This window comes from Penicillium angulare (genome assembly GCF_028827245.1).
Source record: "Penicillium angulare strain IBT 27051 chromosome Unknown utg000012l_segment0_segment0, whole genome shotgun sequence".
Lineage (NCBI taxonomy): Eukaryota > Fungi > Ascomycota > Eurotiomycetes > Eurotiales > Aspergillaceae > Penicillium > Penicillium angulare.
In genome coordinates, this window is record NW_026623171.1 from 751280 (window position 1) to 770628 (window position 19349).

Below are 19349 nucleotides of genomic sequence, written 5' to 3' on the forward strand. Positions count from 1 at the left end.
CGGTGATATTTTGCATTACGGTGGGGGACACTAATTCGGGGTGGCCGGATTAGTGTCCTCCGGCACGGCTAGTTCATTGAGGTTCATTTAATAATTGATTAATCAATTAAAATTGTGTCTCAGCCAATCTTCCATTCTAGAATCCTTTCTCCATGCACTAACTTGATTTAACTTCGCAAGCGCACCTTCTTTTGCCACGAGGCCAAGCGACCACCCCAATCATTCAACGTGCTGCTCATATTGGGTCCATCTGCAGTCTAGCTGATAAGCGTAGTCTCTGTTCGGCTCTTTTCTGTTTCCGTTCTGGCTACTGTCCCCCCTTGCATACCTGGCTTTTTTTTTCTTTCTTAATCTCTCTTCTTCTCATGCTGCCTTCAATTTGGATGTGATATACATTCTCCGTTCAAGAATAAACGCCCGCGAAGATGGTTTTTAAGGATGGTAATCTAGCCGTGCGGGAGTTAAGCTCCAAGCGCTACAAGGATCGCGATGATGAGGATATGGCCAGGGCTGGCAAGAAGCAACGCTTCGAGGTGAGTTACTTCGGACAAATCTTGAGCCAAATTGGAGGTTAACAAGTATGCACAGCGAAACTTCGGCTTCTTGTCGATGTTGGGATTTACTACAACGATGATGTGTACCTGGGAGGCAGTTCTCTTGTAAGTTCTATTATGGAATTTCGCTTTTTATTTCTGAGTACAAATAACTGACATATCATGATAGCTGTAACGCAATCGCGATGGCTGATGGAGGACCCGCAACTCTCCTCTATGGATTCTTATTTTGTTGGGTCGGTGCACTCGTGACAGCGGCTTCTCTGGCCGAGATGGCCTCAATGTAAGTCGACCCACATCTGTTGTACAAAATTTCTAAGAGGACTAACACTCCCAAGGGCTCCTACTTCCTCCGGTCAATATCATTGGGTGTCAATGCTCGCACCAAAGGGACAGGCAGTTTTCCTTAGTTGGGTGACCGGATGGCTGGATTTGATCGGATGGTGGGCCAACACAGCTGTGGGTGTTTATTTCGGCGCAACCGTCACACAAGGTCTTCTTGTGTTGAATTACCCCTCCTATGACCTCCAGCGCTGGCATGGAACCTTGTTGTGCTTTGCCGGTCTGGTTGTCTGTGTCCTTGTCAACTCCGTAGGAGCAAAGCTTCTTCCTAAGGTGGAAGGTCTCATTTTGATCCTTCATATCATGGGCTTCTTCGCCGTCTTGATTCCTCTTGTTTATCTGGCCCCCCACAAAGACGCATCGTATGTCTTCGCTACGTTCCAAAATGATTCAGGTTGGTCAAGCAACGGCTTGGTTTGGTTGATTGGTCTTATGGGAACCAACCTCCCCTTTATCGGTATGATATCTCCCCAACTGCTACAATTACTCATGCATGTTTTAACTAACATTTTACTCTAGGTTATGATGGTCCCTGTCACATGGGTAAGGACTTATCGTTGTTTCATTACTCGAAAATCTCCATTTACTAACACACTTCTATAGCTGAGGAAGTCATCAACGCTTCAGTTACTGTGCCCTGGTGTATGATCGGCACAATCTTGCTCAACGGTACACTTGGATTTGCCATCGTTGTCACCTTCCTATTTTGCATCGGCGATGTCGACGCCGCCTTGGGCTCCGACACTGGGTACAGCTATATCGAAGTTTTTTACGCCGCGACCAAATCTCACGCTGGAGCAACCGTGATGGCCGCCATCCCCGCCGCCCTCGTTATCTGTGCTTCTTTCGGATTCTTAGCATCATCATCCCGTCTCACCTGGGCCTTTGCGCGAGACAAGGGTCTCCCGTTCTCGGACTTCCTCTCCCACATCACTCATGTATGATCCAACCTATCCCCACGCTCAAATATGACCATTTACTAATTTTCAATACTTCACCAGTTGAAAATCACTGGCTCGGACCTCCCAATCCGTGCAGTTCTCCTTTGTGCAGTCATTACAGGCATTATCTGTATCATCAACATTCCTTCAAGTGCGGCGTTCAACGCCATGATCTCATTGACTACAGCCGGTCTTTTCGCTTCATATGAAATTGCAATTGTGCTCATGTTCATGAAGAAAGTCAAGGGAGAAAAGGTAGCCTACGGTCCATGGACCCTAGGCCGATGGGGAATTCCCATCAACATCGCAGCAATCATCTTCCTGACTATTGCTATCTTCTTCTCTTTCTTCCCCCAGGGACTTCCAGTTACTCCGGTTAACATGAACTGGTCTATCGTTGTGTTTTCAGGCGAGTTCTTCCTTGGTCTTGGTTGGTACTTGATCTACGGGAGGAAGATCTACAACGGCCCTATTATTGAGGCTGGTGTGGGTAGTTCAGAAGAGCAGTACACCATTTCCTCCCAGGAGTGAGTATCTGGTGCCGCGCAAGTCTCACCATTACTGGCTGTATCATAAATAGTATATATGAGTTTAAATTTTGTAAAGTTAGTTGGTACTGGCAGAGGGAAAAGCGCAACTTCTCACAAGTAGGTTTGAAGCTTGTATCACAATCATTTATTCATTAATCTTTTGGATCGGGACTTCGGAGCTCTTTGCTATGTGTTTGGTTTGTAAATAAAGATGCTAGAAGCCACTTCGTACATGTATATAGTGACATTTAATTCGATTCGATTTTTTATATCTCATCATGATACAGATCAATAGCTTTGAAGTAAATTGTTTATAGGAAAAGAAGAGAGCGCGAAGCTACTTATGAGACTACCTATAACTAAATGGACAATGGGTTTTTCAGAAAAAGAATCTTGATTTCGTAGGTAGTGTCCGTAAATATCAAACGCCAGTTCAAAGCACATCTGCCAATGTCCCTTGGTAGATAATATACAGATATCAGAGATGCGTGTGAATCGAATTCCAAAATCTCGGAAACAGAGTATGAATGAGTGCATATGGGCAGGCATGTAAAAAGACAATAGGGTATGTATGATGTATGTGGCACAAATAAAAATCCGAACGCCGGGAAAATAGATCAGGAAATAAGTCAGGGGGGAAAACAACAAAACCGAAACGAGAGGCAGAATGCAGAAAAACGGCGAGGAAACAGGAATAGGTCTTTAAGAGGTCTACTCGGACCTGTTCAGATCAGTTCCACTATACATATCTATGATCGAGGAGATGTGGGGTGACTGGTTGGGCCAGCGAGATACTCTTCCGGGACTTTCGGGACCCGTGGAGAATTGGTGGTTTGGACAATAGCGCGGTGCTGTGCACGGAGAAGATCGCGTTGACGTTCCTTTTCACGGTTATTGGCCGCGCCACCTGTTAGCCTCCGCATGCCGCTTCGAATCATAGATTCTAGAGAATGAGTGCCAGCTCCCTCTGTTACGCTTCGAACCATGGGAGGCATAGGTGGATGAGCTCTCTGTGCGGTTCTTGGACGGTCTTCCAGATCAGAGTGTGTTTCATCAATGTCGTCATCTGAGAGGAACGCAGATTCACTCAAACCGACTGGGAGTGTGCCATGGGGGCCTGAGGGAACAGTATGAACAAATAGATTGTTGGCGGGGGAGGTGACCGAGCGGGTATGTGAGACAGGGCGGAGGCCTGGTGGGCCATTCGAGTTCTGGGGAGTCATGTTGACTGGGGATGAAATTCCAGGGCCGTCAAAGCGGAAATTGGTGGGACGGGACTCCGCGAGACCATTGTGGAAAGAGGAAACGGAACCAGTTCGAGCGAGCGACTTGCGTAGGATAGGCGCTGTTTGCTGGTCGTAGAGATGGGCGTTCGTATCAACGTAGCTACCGGTGAATCCACGTAGCATCGGAGGCGCTACCAGGTTGAGCATTGGGACATTTGTCTCAGTATCTTCAAAGAAGTCATCGAAGCTGTCTAGTTTTTGGACAATATCACCGATGTTGCCATCAGTCTGTGTATCAATCGATTTCATCGTGTCGGCCCTCATTGGGAAGAAGGAGTCGCTGCTATATTCATCGGCATGGAACTCAACATCTGGGGTGAGAGTGTCTCGAGAATTCATGTCATCCGCATCGGCGCAAGTATAGAATACCGCATGAACGTTATTGCGAGTAATTGCCGACTGAGTCGCGGGCATAGGCACCGACCAACCGGTAGGCTCGGGGATACCGTAAAGACTTTGGATACGCTCGTACTCTTTGCGGATAGCACGCGACGAGGCGGCAGATGCCATGCTCATGCGCAGATGATGACGTTCCATCGGGTTTCCGGAGACAGTCATTATATGATCCAAGACCTCGAGAGCTTGCGGGCACAGATTTGTCTGCAGAAGGCGTAGCAGTGGGGATATCAGATCCGGGCCATGACAAGTAACTTCAGTGCGTCGCATATCGACTTCAGGGATCAAGACGCATAGGATTTTCATTGTCTTGACACGGAACCAATCCGTTGTATTTGTCAGAAGGCCCATCAGGAAGATCAGACACTGGAAGTCTAACTGCGGGAAAAAGTATGACTTGATTTCGGTGACAATATGGTCAAGGAACACACCCTCTGTCTTGTATTGCTGGTTGGCGAAACCAAATAACGAGGCTGCGAGTCGAGGACAACCTTCATTCTCCGCTGCACGGGCTAGTAACCCGGCACGCATAATGGGTTTTGGATCAATGAAATCTTGACCAAAGCACTCAAGGAAATGAGGCAAATTCGCCAACACAGTGTATAGTTGCCGAGTTCCCTCTCCGATAAGAGCATTGTTTGGAAGTCCACTAAGGCAATGTAGTACATCCAAAGTACGGCTAAATGACTGAGATGATTTGAGTCCCTTGAATACCAAGTCTTGAAGACCATCAAATCCGCCTTCCCATTTAGATGGCTGGCCTTCAAGAAGTTCAGCTACAACATCGGGATCGCCAAGATCGACGCGGTCCAACAATTTCTCCAACATGCCAAGTGTCTCGATGAACTCACTCTCATGAATGGTATTGAGACAAGCGCAAGTTGTCCAGAAAAGCTGGGGGTAATGCAAAAGATCCGACGGGGCGAGAGAGCTAATAATAATTTTCAAGGTGGTGAGAATTTCCATCGAAAATGTCTGGTAATCTGTTTCTTCGTCGGCAATGGTGTTCGACAGGCGTGCAAGCATATCTGCCAACATTCGTGAATCCAGCGACGTTGAGATACACCTGAAAATTTGGAACGAACGGCATGCCAGATGCCGCACAGGACAAGACGTCGCCCAATTCAATGCTTCTTTCGCCCAGCATTCGCCCACACCTTCGTAGACAAAATTAAAGAACTTGATAGCATCGCGAGTCGTGGTAGCCATTGAGGAAGGCACTCGGCTATCATCGGCTTCTTCGTCTTTTCCGTTGTTTTCTTCGTAATCCCACACAACAGCCGGGTCACTCTTTCGAATCGAGTCGACAAAATCCTCGATCATCTGACGGGCGTCGGATGGTGCATCGTCCTCCAATTTAGCAGCAATCAGTTCATGGATGAGATGAACAAGCATTTCACGAGCCTGCTCCTGCACGGTAACAGTATAATGATCCCAAAGAATGAGCACGACATGGAGAAGTTTAATGATGTCGTCCATAGCCAGTGTCACAGGCGCTACCATAAGATCGACGAGGAATATGAGAGCAACTTGTCCAAGTGAAAGACCGGCTTGCTTGTTTCCCACGGGTAGTACAGTTGCGAGATCAACAACGTACGGTAAACTCTTGATATCGGGAGGGGGCGGGCTCAGGTCCTTCCGCTCCTGGACCATATTTTTTGGAACTAGTTGCAGGAGAAAGAATTCAATAACCTTGGACCCTGCAAGAGTCCCCGCCAGGAACACCACAATTTGTTTAGCATAATCCACAAAATTCTGTTCTTTACGTTCCAAGCAAAGACTGATAATGAAGTCGAGGACTAGCTGAACGTTTCCTCCATGGGGACCGGTTGCCAAGGCCTGCCACAATGCCTGTACTTGATTTGGTAAGACACTACTGCAGCGAATTGTAATCTCAAAAAGATTTGCGAGGAGCATGTAAGACTTCGCCGTCGGCCCGCCATTGGGATCCACCTGTAGTTCCATGGTCTGAACCCACGGTAGGATAGCAGCAACCATATTACGCTGCGTGTCAGGGCGCAGGCTGCGGAAGTGCAGGGCAAATTCAGAGAACAAGGTGAAAGCTAGATCAGAGTGTTGATTTGCGAGTCTTTTTGACGTCTCAAATTGGGCGAGCTTATAGACAGCGGTGGTTTTATCCGAAATGCTAATATCAAAGTCTTGAATTCGCGAGTTTTTCTGGTAGCGTTCTTCCAGTCGGCGTAGAAGCTTGGCCGACTTCATTCGAATTTCGCGTTTTTGGTTCCCAAGGGTCACAAGGACTGCGCCGAGGATTCTCCAAAATTGAAGTGGGTAGTCTGGGTGCTCGATGAGAACTTCTGTCACAACCTCGAAATAACTCTCGAGTGCCTTGGGCCGTTCTGAGACATAACACATCTCAACAGATCGCTCCATCAAATAGGAATGTTCCTTGTTATGAATGATCAGATTTTTCAAAGCGCGCCGACCCATCGTATGCCATTTATCACTGAGGGTATTGAAGATTATATCGATCCAGGAGAGCATACGTCCAACATCGAACTGAAGCACAGAGCCGCTTTCGGTGGTGATGCTAATTGGGCCAGCCTAAAATATCAATTAGTAAAATTAACCAGAGATAATTGGAAATGGAAACCTACGCAAAGAGACGCCATCGCACTCAATGCCGCCGCCCGGAGATTCTTCTTTTCAATTTCCATGGCAGCAGCAGTATTTCGCATCTCGCCACCTTCGGTTGGCTGTGAAATGGAAAACTTCCGCATATTTTCTTCTCTTTCGGATATTTGAGCTTGGTTAGGCGAATAGCCACACCAATCTTCCATAAGGGAAAAGGCAGATTTTCTTGATTCGAACGGTATCCAACGAGAGGGATCTTTTGTTCGATTGACACCTTCAAAGAGCTCCTCCATCAAACCACAGTAGTGGAACCGCAGGCGTTGGAAGTCCCAGTCATTTTGTACCTCAGCGTCACTCAAAAAGATGCGAATATCTTTCGCATAGGTGATGAGATTGTTGACGATCCAGTCATCAGCATAAACCTCTGGCTCGCGAAGGAAATGAGAAGTAAGCTTATATACGTATGTCACTTCAGTACGCAGACGATCTGTCTTTCGGCTGCGACGAGGGCTGCTTGGGGTCCGGTGGTGGGTACCAATACGGATCTTAGCCTCTTCGTTGCACGTTGTCACTGCATACTGGAGAGATTCAAGCAGTGTTCGATATAGGTTCTTGGTGATAGATCCTAGTGCAACAACAATCGCCGACCGGATAGAGTCCCGTTCGGCTGAGAGTAGCGGAATAACGAACGCAAACAGGCTTCTGGCAGAGCTGATTTTATCTTGAGATTGTGCTCCTTTTGATGATTTGCGCGCATGCATCTGGGCATTCGCCAACTGGCTTTGCGATTGAGCTCCCACGCTTGTGACAGTTGTGCAAGCCATGACCAGGTAAAGTTTCCACTGTTCAACCAAAATTTCCGCCGTCATGTTGCTTCGACCCAAGGGGCGGCTTTGGTAAACATCCACAGGGGAATACTGAGGGACTCTCGAGCTTTCAGCAAGTGATGAAATGAGTTTATGCATCTGGACAAGCCGTGCACAGACAATCTCTCTTCCTAGTGTGACAGCGAAGGGACAAGTCTCGAAGCTGACCCGAATGATATTGGGGAAAACCTTTGCCCACAGAGTAGAGTCATAGGAGACCTCGCTACTGCACAGCTCAATTAGGGTATTCTGCGAGGCGCTTCTCCTCTTGCCCTTTTGAATGCGACTTCTCTCAGCTACAGTGAGCTGCTCGTCATTGATATCTAAGATCTGCTGAGAATCAGATTCAAGGATCCGAATTATTCTGGTGTTCTCTTTGCCGAGAGCACTATCGAACTCAGTAATGAGACGCAAAACATTTACAGCGAATGCCCGAACCCGGCGAGATTGGGAGCAAAGGAAGAAAAGACCATGAGATTCTATTTCCTCCACATGGGCAAGAACGCTTGACAAATCAAGGTGCAGAGCTCGACTACCCGATGTTGATTTTTCGAGTTGATCCGAAGCAGCATCCTTTGTTTTTTGTTTAATCTCATCGATCCAAATCCGTAGCAATTCGACATAGAGCCTCAATGTAGACTCGATGTGGCCTGGTCCAAGCATTCCCTCATCAGACATGGTGGAATAACGAGCATCAAAATTGAATATAAAGCGTGCAAACCCAATAGTCACTTGCTGGGCATGCGATTGTCGCGCAATTGCCTTTAACGAATCGGCTGAGGAGGTAGCAATATTTGACTGTACATGAGCAGTCCCCGTGCAGAGAAGATTAATCAATGAGTTGAAAGGAGTATGGTCCGACAGGCAACGAGGCAACGCCTGGACGGCAACATGAAGAAGGTCATAAAACCCTTGTTTTTGATCCACTGTATTGATATGGTCATCGCGTCGGCCAAAGCCAAATGCTTCCGTGATAGGCGTTTTGGGTGTCGTTCCACCGAACTTCTCATCCAAAACCGCTTGCCCACCAAAAGTATTGTCGCATAAAATTGTGATCTTACCGAGTACTTCACAGAAGCGCAGGTAGTACTCTTTGACGTTGTCGCTCAATCTTGACATGTTGACGGGGCAAGAGGAAGCTAAGTCATTCTTTTGGGCAGCAGTGCCAAACTTCGGCTCTGCAAGCAATTGCGGGCGATGGAAATGAATGGGCACTGACGTGTCCAAGAATGGGTTTGGTAGAGAGCCCGTTGGGAATGGAGGGCAGAGCTGATCGCTTGTTTCGAGGTCTGACGTTGTTGCAAGAAAGGCTCTAATACCAATAGCCATTTTCTCTGGCTCCATCTGCTCGATCTTCACGTCTCTGCCAGACAAAAATAGATCGGAGTTAATCAAAGGGAATATAATGGTTCGAAAGCAAACATCGGGATGTTTGAATCCTATCATGCGAATGAGCTGGATCAAGGGCTCGGCACTGATGGGCTCAGCGGTCAAATATGTCCTCCTGCCCGTCGGCAATGCAATCTTGACAACCTCCTCAACCTTGCGGAGAGTAGTTGTGGGAGAATCGGAGTAACGGAAAAAATAGGTCCAAACGAGGCGACATATAGCTTGTAGAGCTGGAGCACGTGTAGGTCTATCCTTAAGTCTCGGCGGCAATCCCGATATCATCGAAAGCCACTGGGAAGAGAATGTTTCTTTGTTCGATATGCAAAGCAACAGCACATTCAGGGAGAACGCCGAACTCCAATGACGAGGCTTTGTCAGTAACTGTGCCAAGCGAGTTTGGACCAAGTCCGTGAACTCTTTCCACCGGGGTAACGTGAGGTCGCAAACTGGATTCGCCGCCACAGGAAGTAAAAGTTTTTCGATAACATAGCAATATGCCTGCTTTATCTTTTGCCCATGGGCATTCACAAACAAGCGCCCCAGAGACCGCATGAAATCGCACGCCTTAGTCCACGCTTCCGTGGCCATAGGCAAGCGCAGATATCTCATGCCCAAAATCAGCAGCTCAGCTTTAGCATCACCCTCGCGTGAGGCTCCTCTAACGGCTTCTTCTTTCTGGTATTTATCTAATTCGGCAAGGAAACGATTGGCAACTGTAGAGAAGTTCAATTCGCCCATGATTCCAAGCAACTGGCCATATATTCTCCAGTTAGCCATACGTAACGGGGATGCAGAAATCTGGTCAGGGTCAACAGTTTTGAGTTGGCCGAAGACTATGTCTTCCAATCGATCTGCCATGTCGAGTGTAATAGATGTCAAAGTGCTCTGGTGGAAAATCTCAATCAAGACTCTGCACACCAAATATACGGAGACGGTGGCACGGCGTTCGACCAATGCAACATCATCATGCCGACCGAGTAAAGGTGTTGGTGGCTGTGGTCGGTCTGATAAGGCAGTTGAATCCGTTGGTGTCTGAGTAGGCTCGGTGTTACGACGCATGAGAGCCCCATTTTCTGTTACGGTAGGTTTTGGCTGGAAGAGTTGACGCCTATGTTAGTGATTCCGAACCTTCAAAACTGTGATAAAAGCATCGAGGCATGTTTACATACCGGGTCATTTGTCATCTGCCTTGCAGTGATCGCGGCGTCCCCCTTCGCCTTTCGCCATAGCATAATTGTGTCAATCAGGGGCTTCGGCTTCTGCCTAGCGATATGTCCCAATGCTGAGATCAATTGATCAAAATTGGGATCTGCTCCAGGACCGCACACCTGCTCAACGGGGGCTTCGGATTCTCCCAGCTTCAGAATAGCCTGGTTGATTTTACTATCCGCTTGACCAACAAACGAGTTGAATAAATGGTGCAGCGCATATTCCCCCACGGTCTTGGATTCAGAATGATGCTTTGAATGTGATCGACTATGAGATCGTTCGCGCCGTGATTTCCCTCCCGAGTTCATCCGTTTGTGAACCAGACTTGCTGGACTGCCATCCATCCTTTCATCTGCGTCGGTATCTTGAATGGTGCTCAATGTGCCTGGTATTCCATAGCTCGATGCGCTCGCTGTGGAGCTCTGATGATTGGAGTGGGTATCGAGCTGATCTAACTTGGAGGGTAGACCAACGTCGTCAGATATACCGCGACCGAGTGATGCAATGAGTTCGGGGCTCAGTGGACTGGATGCAGTTGAGCCCGCCATGCTCGGGTTCCGTGAATGTTGCATTCCATGAACGATTGAGGTTTGCCGGTGGTGGCCGTACGAGTTCGACGGTCGCCTTTCCAACCCTGCGTCATATCCTGCAGGGCGACCGGTTGACACGTCTGGACTTTTGGATCCCGAATGGCCGCGGCGGGCTTGTAGGGTCGGGGCTAGCGCGGAAGGGTCGGCAGCTCTACCACGAACGGCAGAGGATTCACGACTATGCATTGGGGTGGACTGGGCAGTCCTTGTTCCTCGCCGCTCCGATGTTGATGGGAGGTTATGGTGTGACGCAGATTTGAAGTCGTCAGGGATGAGGGGCAACGTTGGTTGCTGGCCGGGGCCAGCAGCTTTGGCCGAATGAGATGCCACTATTGCGGTACAAGCCAAGCAGTTAGCAAATGTGATCTTCTCCTTGTCTCCGTTGTGACCTCTTGTTTTTCTTTTCTTTTCTTTTCTTTCTTTATCTCTCTCTCTCCCTCTTCCTCTCTTTCTTGCACGCGCGCGCTTCCTCCCCTTCTACCGCTTCCGATTTCTTCTTTTCTTTCCGGAGGACGAGGGATGACAGGGTCGCAAGGGAGAGCGGGATGGCACTGCAGTCTGCTTACTGGTACAAGGTCAACGACTCATTGCTTTCAATCCGATGCAGGCTGCCGTGTCAAGAGTGTCAGCAGTGAGCCAGTCACAGGTCATTCTGGCTCAATGCATCTGTCGTATTGGTTGAGATCGGAGGTGGTTGGTTGAAACTCGGGAATCCAGCACATGGATGACGAGAGCTTTTTGGATGTTTATTCGCCGCGCGCACGGGGAACCACTTTTTTTCTCCCTTACACTTCCTTCTCCTTAACTACGACAAAGGGACATTAGTTTACTTGATCATCTTTTTTTTATTTCTTTCTTTTCTCTTATGTTCTTTTTCGCATTCTGTCTCTTTTCCCTCGAACAATCTCTCAGCTGCATCCTTATCCACGCCCAATATTGGCGTTGGGCGCCATCGGGTCTCTCTCCCTTAACGGCTCAGTACAAACGAACCCGCTCCGGTTTTTGGCTTAACTGGCACCATGTCAACGTTATGATTTCAATACTTCAAGGAATATTGGTATATTTGTAGGGTCAAATTTCTAGTCCACTCAGCGAGGGCTACCAATCAAGGGAAAATCGAGCGTAGAGAGGATCAATGAATACGAGGCCCCTGGATAATGCCGACGACCATGATATCCTTTGTTCGCTTCCAGTAGCCAGTAAGGGAGCTCTAATGAAACCACTTCTAGAATATATCCTAAGAAGCCAAAATGGATCTCCCATCATCACAAGTCAGAGCAAAAGGATTACTTTAAAAATAGTCGCTTATAAGGATTTGATTGAAGTCCAACCAATAGAAAAGTTCGAGGCACTAGAGCTTCTCCGAAAACAGCTTAATGTGATGAGGTGCCTACGATCTACCAGAATGGAGAAGGTACGAAGAACAACGAATAACAACGTTGAGGAAAGGGAAAGAAGAGAGAGAGCTATGCTACATACATGTAGGCGGATGCCACTCTCCAGGCCAATCATCTGATTGGTCTGCATCCGAGAGTGGGTCAAACCGCACAAACGTGCAGACAGTGCAAACATACCCGTCCCGAGTCTCCTCCATGTAGTTATACTACACTTAATTAGCCAGGGGGGAGACTTTAAGACAATAGAAAATTAGTAAAGGAGCTTAAGTTTATACCGCTAGCGATCGTCTAGGCAGCTAGCTATATTCAAAATCAAGCCTCTCACTATTCAGTAGTACAATATCTTAAAGACTTCTAAGTAAATAACCGCAAAGCAATTAAACTTCTAGAGAGAGAGAGAGATTACCTAGATCAGGATTGGGAAGTAAAGAACTCAATTCTAGTAACCTAGTAAATATTGTTTAATTATGTTCGCAGTAAAAAGATATCTATAGTAGAACTACTTTCTCTTATAAGCTTATTTGATCGGTAAGGGATACCAGAGAATCTTATTCAGCCCTACTTTCATGCTAGCGGTAGCACTACTTCAGAATTCTATAATAGCTCTACTGATAGAGAGACATCTAAATCTAATATAGAAACCAATTTCAAAGATAATTTTAAAATACTAAGGGACTATTCATTTATATCTACTAGTAGAACTAGGACTTTCTTTACAATATACTTATTAGTACAACTGACTACACACATATAGCTAAAGTCTTATAAGCACATAGACCAATAGAGGGAAAAGTTTATCAATATTTTATACCAAGAATTCCCTACTAGTCAATACAAATATTAGGAGACGTGTCGATTATTGTTTCCCTATATTCGATCAGCAATATCTCAACAATTAAAATCGAAGACATCTTTATTACAATAGGCTATACTACTTTATAAAGAAGCACAGTATATATCGGAAAGTAGCAATATAGTAGTTATAAGGGAAATAGTATCGAAATCAAAAAATTAGAGAGCAAAATTACTAGGTACTGAGGATAAAGAGGTTCTTATAAGTACAGCGATATTAGCAGAAGTATACTTACTTAAGGGCCGGTAAGGGAGTCCGAGAAACTTGGGGTTCAGGTTATAGAGACAAGTAAGACAAAGCTCGGCGTAGACCAGCCCTCCACGTTAACAAGTATAGCTAATCTCGCATTGACTTTATAGAACCAGGGCCGGTAGGAGGAAGCCGAGCAGCTCGAGGTGCAGATTATAGAGACGAGCAAGACGAAGCTCGGCGCAGACCATCCTTCCACGCTGACGAGCATAGCCAATCCCGCGTCGACTTTATGGAACCAGGGCCGGTAGGAGGAGGCTGAGTAGCTCGAGGTGCAGGTCATAGAGACTCGCAAGACGAAGCTCGGCGCGGATCATCCGGACACGCTTACGAGCATAGCCAACCTAGCGTTCACCTGGAAATCTTCAGGTCGCAATGCCGAAGCTGTCGAATTACTTCGAGCTTGTTTAGCCAAGCAGGAACAAATAATAGGCCTGAGCCACCCAAACTCTTTATCTAATTGTGAAACATTGCTGGAATGGGAGACGGAGGTGCTGAATGTCAATGCCTGAGGTAGATGCTTGAATACAATAACTACAATGTCCACATAGCAATATAAATGCACTTGCTAACTTCTCAGATTAATACGCCAGCATGTCATATTATACTACAGAGCGAGGGAAAGGGCTTCGCTTCCGAGCTATGGCGGATATTGTGACTGAAGGTGATGGTAGTAGTCGATTTATGGGCGCTCTTCTCCCAGAGTCTGAGCAAGTGAATCATTCTGTATTCCCAATTTATCGCCCGGATGAAATCGAAATTTCACTATCAGATGGCAGCAGTGCCTTGCCAGCTTCTCCCCGAAAGGTATACATCCAAGGGCAAAAAGTTGCTTTCTTCAAACCAGTGGGCGCTGGAGATGTAAACAGCACATGCAGAGAGCTCAAAGCATACGCAAGATTAAAGTCGACCACGTTTTCCGAGGCTATATACACATGTAGGCTACTTGGAATCGTTCATCTTCCTTCTTCGGGTCTCATTGCTGGCCTCCTTCTTTCATACATCGATTGCAACAACACAACCTTGCTTTGCATAGGAGAAGACCTCCAATATATCTCGATGAGGCAGAAATGGCTGACCCAGATTACACGGTCTATAGAGGGGCTTCATATGTGCGGTGCTGTTTGGGGTGATGCCAAACCTGATAAAGTTCTAATAGATACGCAATATGACGCGTATCTTATTGATCTCGGTGGGGACTACAGCAAGGGCTGGGTGGATAAGAATCAGTAAATACCGCCGAGGGAGATCTCCAAGGCTTGCAAAGAATCCGCGCATTTCTCCTTGGATAACTCTTTCCATGTCCGCAACCCTTTCTATGAGATCTATTTTGAACATGGCAAGAGAAGTCATTGAATCGGCCAAAGAAGGTCCTTTACTGAGTATGGCGAGATTATTTAGGTAGGGTTTTCGTGCGACTGATGATTGAGATTGAAGTACATGTGATCTACTAACCTAATAATCTGCAACTTCCTTCTATTGATCCACCTTTGTGCACAAGGATATAATCTAGCAAAGAAAGTACAACATCAATTTTCTTTCCCCCCTCCCTTTGTTTTCTTTGGGAGGGGGGAAGTCTATGACAACTTGAACTTAAAGAATATGCTCATGATAGGGATCTATAATAATTGAAGCAGAGACAAGCTCCGCTCTAGGGAATTGTACATACTGGTAATCGTAATCCTTGCAAAAATGAAGAAAGCCTGTTATGATGAAAAATTAGCCTAAACATAATCGATCTCATGCTCAGGTGTCGGAAAACCTATATTATAGAGATACTTGACACTTCTTTGACAACGTGGTAGAGACTTCGCAAGAGCGGTATGGTCAGACTCGATCAAGCTAGGATTGATGTTCGCTATTTCAAAGCCAACTCCAGGTTGAGGAAGTAGGTAGACTACGCATATGAGAGGCTCTAAAGACCCCGATTTCTTTTTGACCTCGGGATCTACACACGTGTCTACTCCGCATAAAGTATTAGGTTTGCGCCTCCAAAATTGTCCTTACTAAGTAGTACGTATGGGGATATAAACTTCGCCATATGATTATCACGGGCCCCGAAATTTGAAGAATCCAATGTCAAATTCGTCCAAAAATGCGAGTATTTTGTTTATTCCTAGGCCACAGCATATGGGACGTATCTTGTGGTTGTTCAAAGTGGGGATCCCACGTCGTGCGGTATCCCACCGGTATCCCATGGGATATTCAAATGTTGACACATGAACGTGCCTAGGCGGACCTGTACCTACCACCAGATATTTAAGACCATTCTAGGTAGTCAACATCCATCCTTCTTGTTTCATTAAGAAATTGAATGATTCGAAACCCGAAACTTAGAATAGGCCACCATCGTGGGGGACAAGTAAAAAAATAAAAATAAAAAGTAAAAAGTTAATCATAAGTTCTTAACAAGCTGGGAAAGGCCCCCATATCCTGTAACATTCCTATTCCTCCCTTGGAACAAGACGGCCCCAACATGGTTTGATCCCATGAAAATACATATCTAGATTTATGTTCATGAAAGAGATAACAAGAGAGAAACTAAATAGTACGTTCCCAGTCATGCGAGGAATGAGAAAGCCGCTCATCGCGGAATTCCGCCGCACTTCGGTTTGTTAGGTCAAACCGACTATGTACTACCCGTGGACAATACTAAGTTGGTGCGCGTCAAACGGGGCCAACGAGGAAAGCGCGGAAGCAAGACTAAGTTGGGTTCGGGCAGTTTTGTGCATTCTTTGCCACTGTCCTTTTTGGAACATGGGGACGAAAGACACGGAACATAGGACCAACTCCAACTGAATCTCCCGGGTAGCCCTGCCGAACGGGTATGTAGCCTCCATTACCCGAGGGAACCTGGATCAGTTGAACGGGATGCTGGGTGCCATCATGTCAAATATGAGTACCCCACGTTGGCTTGAACAAGTCCAATTGCCCTCCGTAGTCAATGACCCAAATCCAGAGTCCCGTAGTATGATCCCGTAGATGGGCCGAATTCCTTTTCCGATCGATCGTTTTGGCCCCATGGCCCTATATAACGTCAGGCCCGTCAGCCGAGGCGGAGATAATGTACATAACTATTTGGGACTCAGTTATTTGACTTGAGACATACCATAGTCGATCATTTCGGTGAAAATTGATTCTCTATTCTACTTATTTTGATTATTTTATTTTTATTTTTTATTTCATTACTCGCCCTCCTCATCCTTCTCATCCTCCTCTGTTCTTATCCTACCATCCTTGAATTGATTCTTAGTCAAAAATTCACCTTTTTTCTTCTTGCATAACCTCATTAGTCGGTGAGTGCGCCTATGAGCCCTGTTCGGCAGGTGAAAAGAGATCCACTTTCGAGACCGACCGGAGCCCGGAGTGTGGTCAGACCACTTTGCCTCTTTTTCCTCGTGAATAGGGGTCCCTTTGCAACTAACACCTCAACTTCACCAGAAAGGAAGAGAATAGCCAGGGCCTTCTTATAGTGCCGGGCAATTAGCTTCTCTTTACTTTTTTCTTTTCCCGCTAGGGACCTCCCTCGGTCATTTGTTGAGAATTTTATTTTCCGCATCCTCGTCTGCGAAACTCTCCGCCTCCACTTCCCTCCCCCGCCTCACCTCCGTCTACGGACTCTCGCTCGCCATGGCGCAACTCGATACACTTGATTTGGTTGTCCTGGTAGCTCTCTTGGTGGGTAGTGTCGCCTACTTCACCAAGGGGACTTATTGGGCTGTCGCCAAGGATCCTTATGCTTCGACTGTCAATGGTCTCAATGGCGTCGCCAAAGCCGGAAAGACCCGCGACATCGTGGAGAAGATGGATGAGACTGGCAAGAACTGTGTGATCTTTTATGGCTCGCAAACTGGTACCGCTGAAGACTACGCTTCCCGCTTGGCTAAAGAAGGCTCCCAGCGCTTTGGCCTTAAGACTATGGTGGCCGATATTGAGGACTACGACTACGAGACTCTGGACAAATTCCCTGATGATAAGGTGGCTTTCTTTGTGCTGGCCACCTACGGTGAGGGTGAACCAACGGATAATGCAGTGGAATTCTATCAGTTCTTCACAGGTGAGGATGTCGCCTTTGAGAGCGGTGCCTCCGCGGATGATTCGCCTCTGTCGTCCCTCAAATACGTCACCTTCGGTTTGGGTAACAATACTTATGAGCATTACAACGCGATGGTCCGTCAAGTCGATACTGCTCTGACCAAACTTGGTGCGACTCGCATTGGTTCTGCTGGTGAGGGTGATGATGGCGCTGGAACTATGGAGGAGGATTTCCTCGCCTGGAAGGAGCCCATGTGGGCTGCTCTCTCCGATACTTTGGGTCTCCAGGAGCGCGAAGCTGTCTACGAACCGGTCTTCTCTGTTAACGAGGATGAAGACGTGTCCGCCGAGGACGACTCTGTGTATCTGGGAGAACCCACTGCTGCTCACCGTGAGGATCGCGCCAAGGGCCCATACTCCGCTCACAACCCATTCATCGCCCCGATCGCCGAATCTCGTGAACTGTTCACTGTCAAGGATCGTAACTGTCTGCACATGGAAATTAGCATTGCTGGAAGCAACCTCAGCTACCAAACTGGTGATCACATCGCGGTTTGGCCGACCAACGCTGGTGCCGAGGTCGACCGATTCCTCCAGGTATTTGGACTTGAAGACAAGCGCCACTCAGTCATCAACATCAAGGGTATCGATGTCACCGCCAAGGTTCCTATTCCAACTCCGACCACTTACGATGCCGCCGTTCGTTACTACATGGAAGCTTGCGCGCCCGTCTCACGTCAATTCGTCTCTTCCCTGGCCGCGTTCGCTCCCGACGAGGCAAGCAAGAATGAGATCGTTCGCCTGGGTAATGACAAAGATTACTTCCACGAGAAGATCACTGACCAGTGCTACAACATCGCTCAAGCTCTTCAGAGCATCACTTCCAAGACTTTCTCTGCCGTCCCCTTCTCTCTCCTCATTGAAGGTCTCAACAAGCTCCAGCCCCGTTACTACTCTATCTCTTCCTCGTCTTTGGTTCAGAAGGACAAGATCAGCATTACTGCTGTTGTCGAGTCCGTTCGTCTCCCTGGTGCTTCGCATATGGTCAAGGGTGTGACTACCAACTATCTCCTGGCTCTCAAGGAGAAGCAAAACGGCGAGCCTTCCCCCGATCCCCACGGTCTCACTTATTCGATCACTGGACCCCGTAACAAGTACGATGGTATCCATGTCCCTGTTCACGTGCGTCACTCCAACTTCAAGCTTCCCTCCGATCCGTCCAAGCCTATCATCATGGTTGGCCCCGGTACTGGTGTCGCTCCTTTCCGTGGTTTCATCCAGGAACGTGCTGCTCTGGCCGCCAAGGGTGAAAAGGTTGGCACTACTGTGCTGTTTTTCGGATGCCGTAAGCAGGATGAGGACTTCCTCTACCAGGATGAATTCAAGGTAAATAACTCTATTGCTGCTCCCGCCCATTCACAAAAGAAAAGGGGAAAATAAGAACTCAACTAATCCCTCTCATCAGACCTACCAGGAACAACTTGGTGACTCTCTGAAGATCATCACTGCATTCTCCCGTGAAGGTTCCCAGAAAGTTTACGTTCAACACCGCCTCAAGGAAAATGCTCCGCTTGTCAGCGAGCTTTTGAAGCAGAAGGCAAACTTTTACGTCTGTGGTGACGCCGCTAACATGGCTCGGGAGGTCAATTTGGTTCTTGGTCACATCATCGCCGAGCAGCGTGGTATGCCTGCTGAAAAGGGCGAGGAAATGGTCAAGCATATGCGCAGCAGCGGTAGCTACCAAGAGGACGTTTGGTCATGATTTTTATGCTTAATGATCTTCCCTTGCTCCAAACTTCATTTCTTTTTTCTCGTCTTCTTTCGTTGGTGTCCCAAGTCATTTCCCTTTCATGTTTAGATGACCCAGCATATATATTCTTGGCCTGTTATAACGGATAGCCTTATTTCCTTTTGCTTGGACATTGTTATCTTCCTCATTTCCCGTTCTGCTATTATGCATGTCTTTGTCCTGTATGATTTTGGGATTTCAGATCGTGGACATTCTTGAAGCCTTTGTCATTCTCATTTTCATTTTCATTTCCTTTCTTACCTTTTTTTCTGTCTTTAGCTCGGGCGCACTGCTTCCAAGTTGCCCTGGTGGGCAGGGTGACATAGTG

At 47.2% G+C, this 19349-nt stretch overlaps 4 protein-coding genes across 4 annotated transcripts; 3 read left to right on the plus strand and 1 right to left on the minus strand.

Moving 5' to 3' along the window:
• Nucleotides 1–425: 425 nt before the first annotated feature.
• On the plus strand, nt 426–2368 carry N7478_012920 (uncharacterized protein; the record flags this gene model as incomplete). Its single annotated transcript, XM_056929130.1, has 7 exons — nt 426–533; nt 589–659; nt 724–837; nt 893–1353; nt 1416–1439; nt 1500–1834; nt 1898–2368. 7 exons carry the CDS (start codon nt 426–428, stop codon nt 2366–2368), a joined length of 1584 nt encoding a protein of 527 aa, XP_056772492.1.
• Nucleotides 2369–3116: 748 nt separating this feature from the next.
• Nucleotides 3117–10884, minus strand: N7478_012921 (putative cell morphogenesis protein (PAG1); the record flags this gene model as incomplete). The annotated part of the gene is made up of 3 exons (XM_056929131.1): nt 3117–6614; nt 6668–9991; nt 10069–10884. 3 exons carry the CDS (start codon nt 10882–10884, stop codon nt 3117–3119), a joined length of 7638 nt encoding a protein of 2545 aa, XP_056772493.1.
• Nucleotides 10885–13791: 2907 nt separating this feature from the next.
• On the plus strand, nt 13792–14430 carry N7478_012922 (uncharacterized protein; the record flags this gene model as incomplete). The annotated part of the gene is made up of 1 exon (XM_056929132.1): nt 13792–14430. One exon carries the CDS (start codon nt 13792–13794, stop codon nt 14428–14430), a length of 639 nt encoding a protein of 212 aa, XP_056772494.1.
• Nucleotides 14431–16827: 2397 nt separating this feature from the next.
• cprA (NADPH--hemoprotein reductase cprA) lies at nt 16828–18994 on the plus strand (the record flags this gene model as incomplete). Its single annotated transcript, XM_056929133.1, has 2 exons — nt 16828–18618; nt 18698–18994. 2 exons carry the CDS (start codon nt 16828–16830, stop codon nt 18992–18994), a joined length of 2088 nt encoding a protein of 695 aa, XP_056772495.1.
• Between the last annotated feature and the right edge of the window lie 355 nt (nt 18995–19349).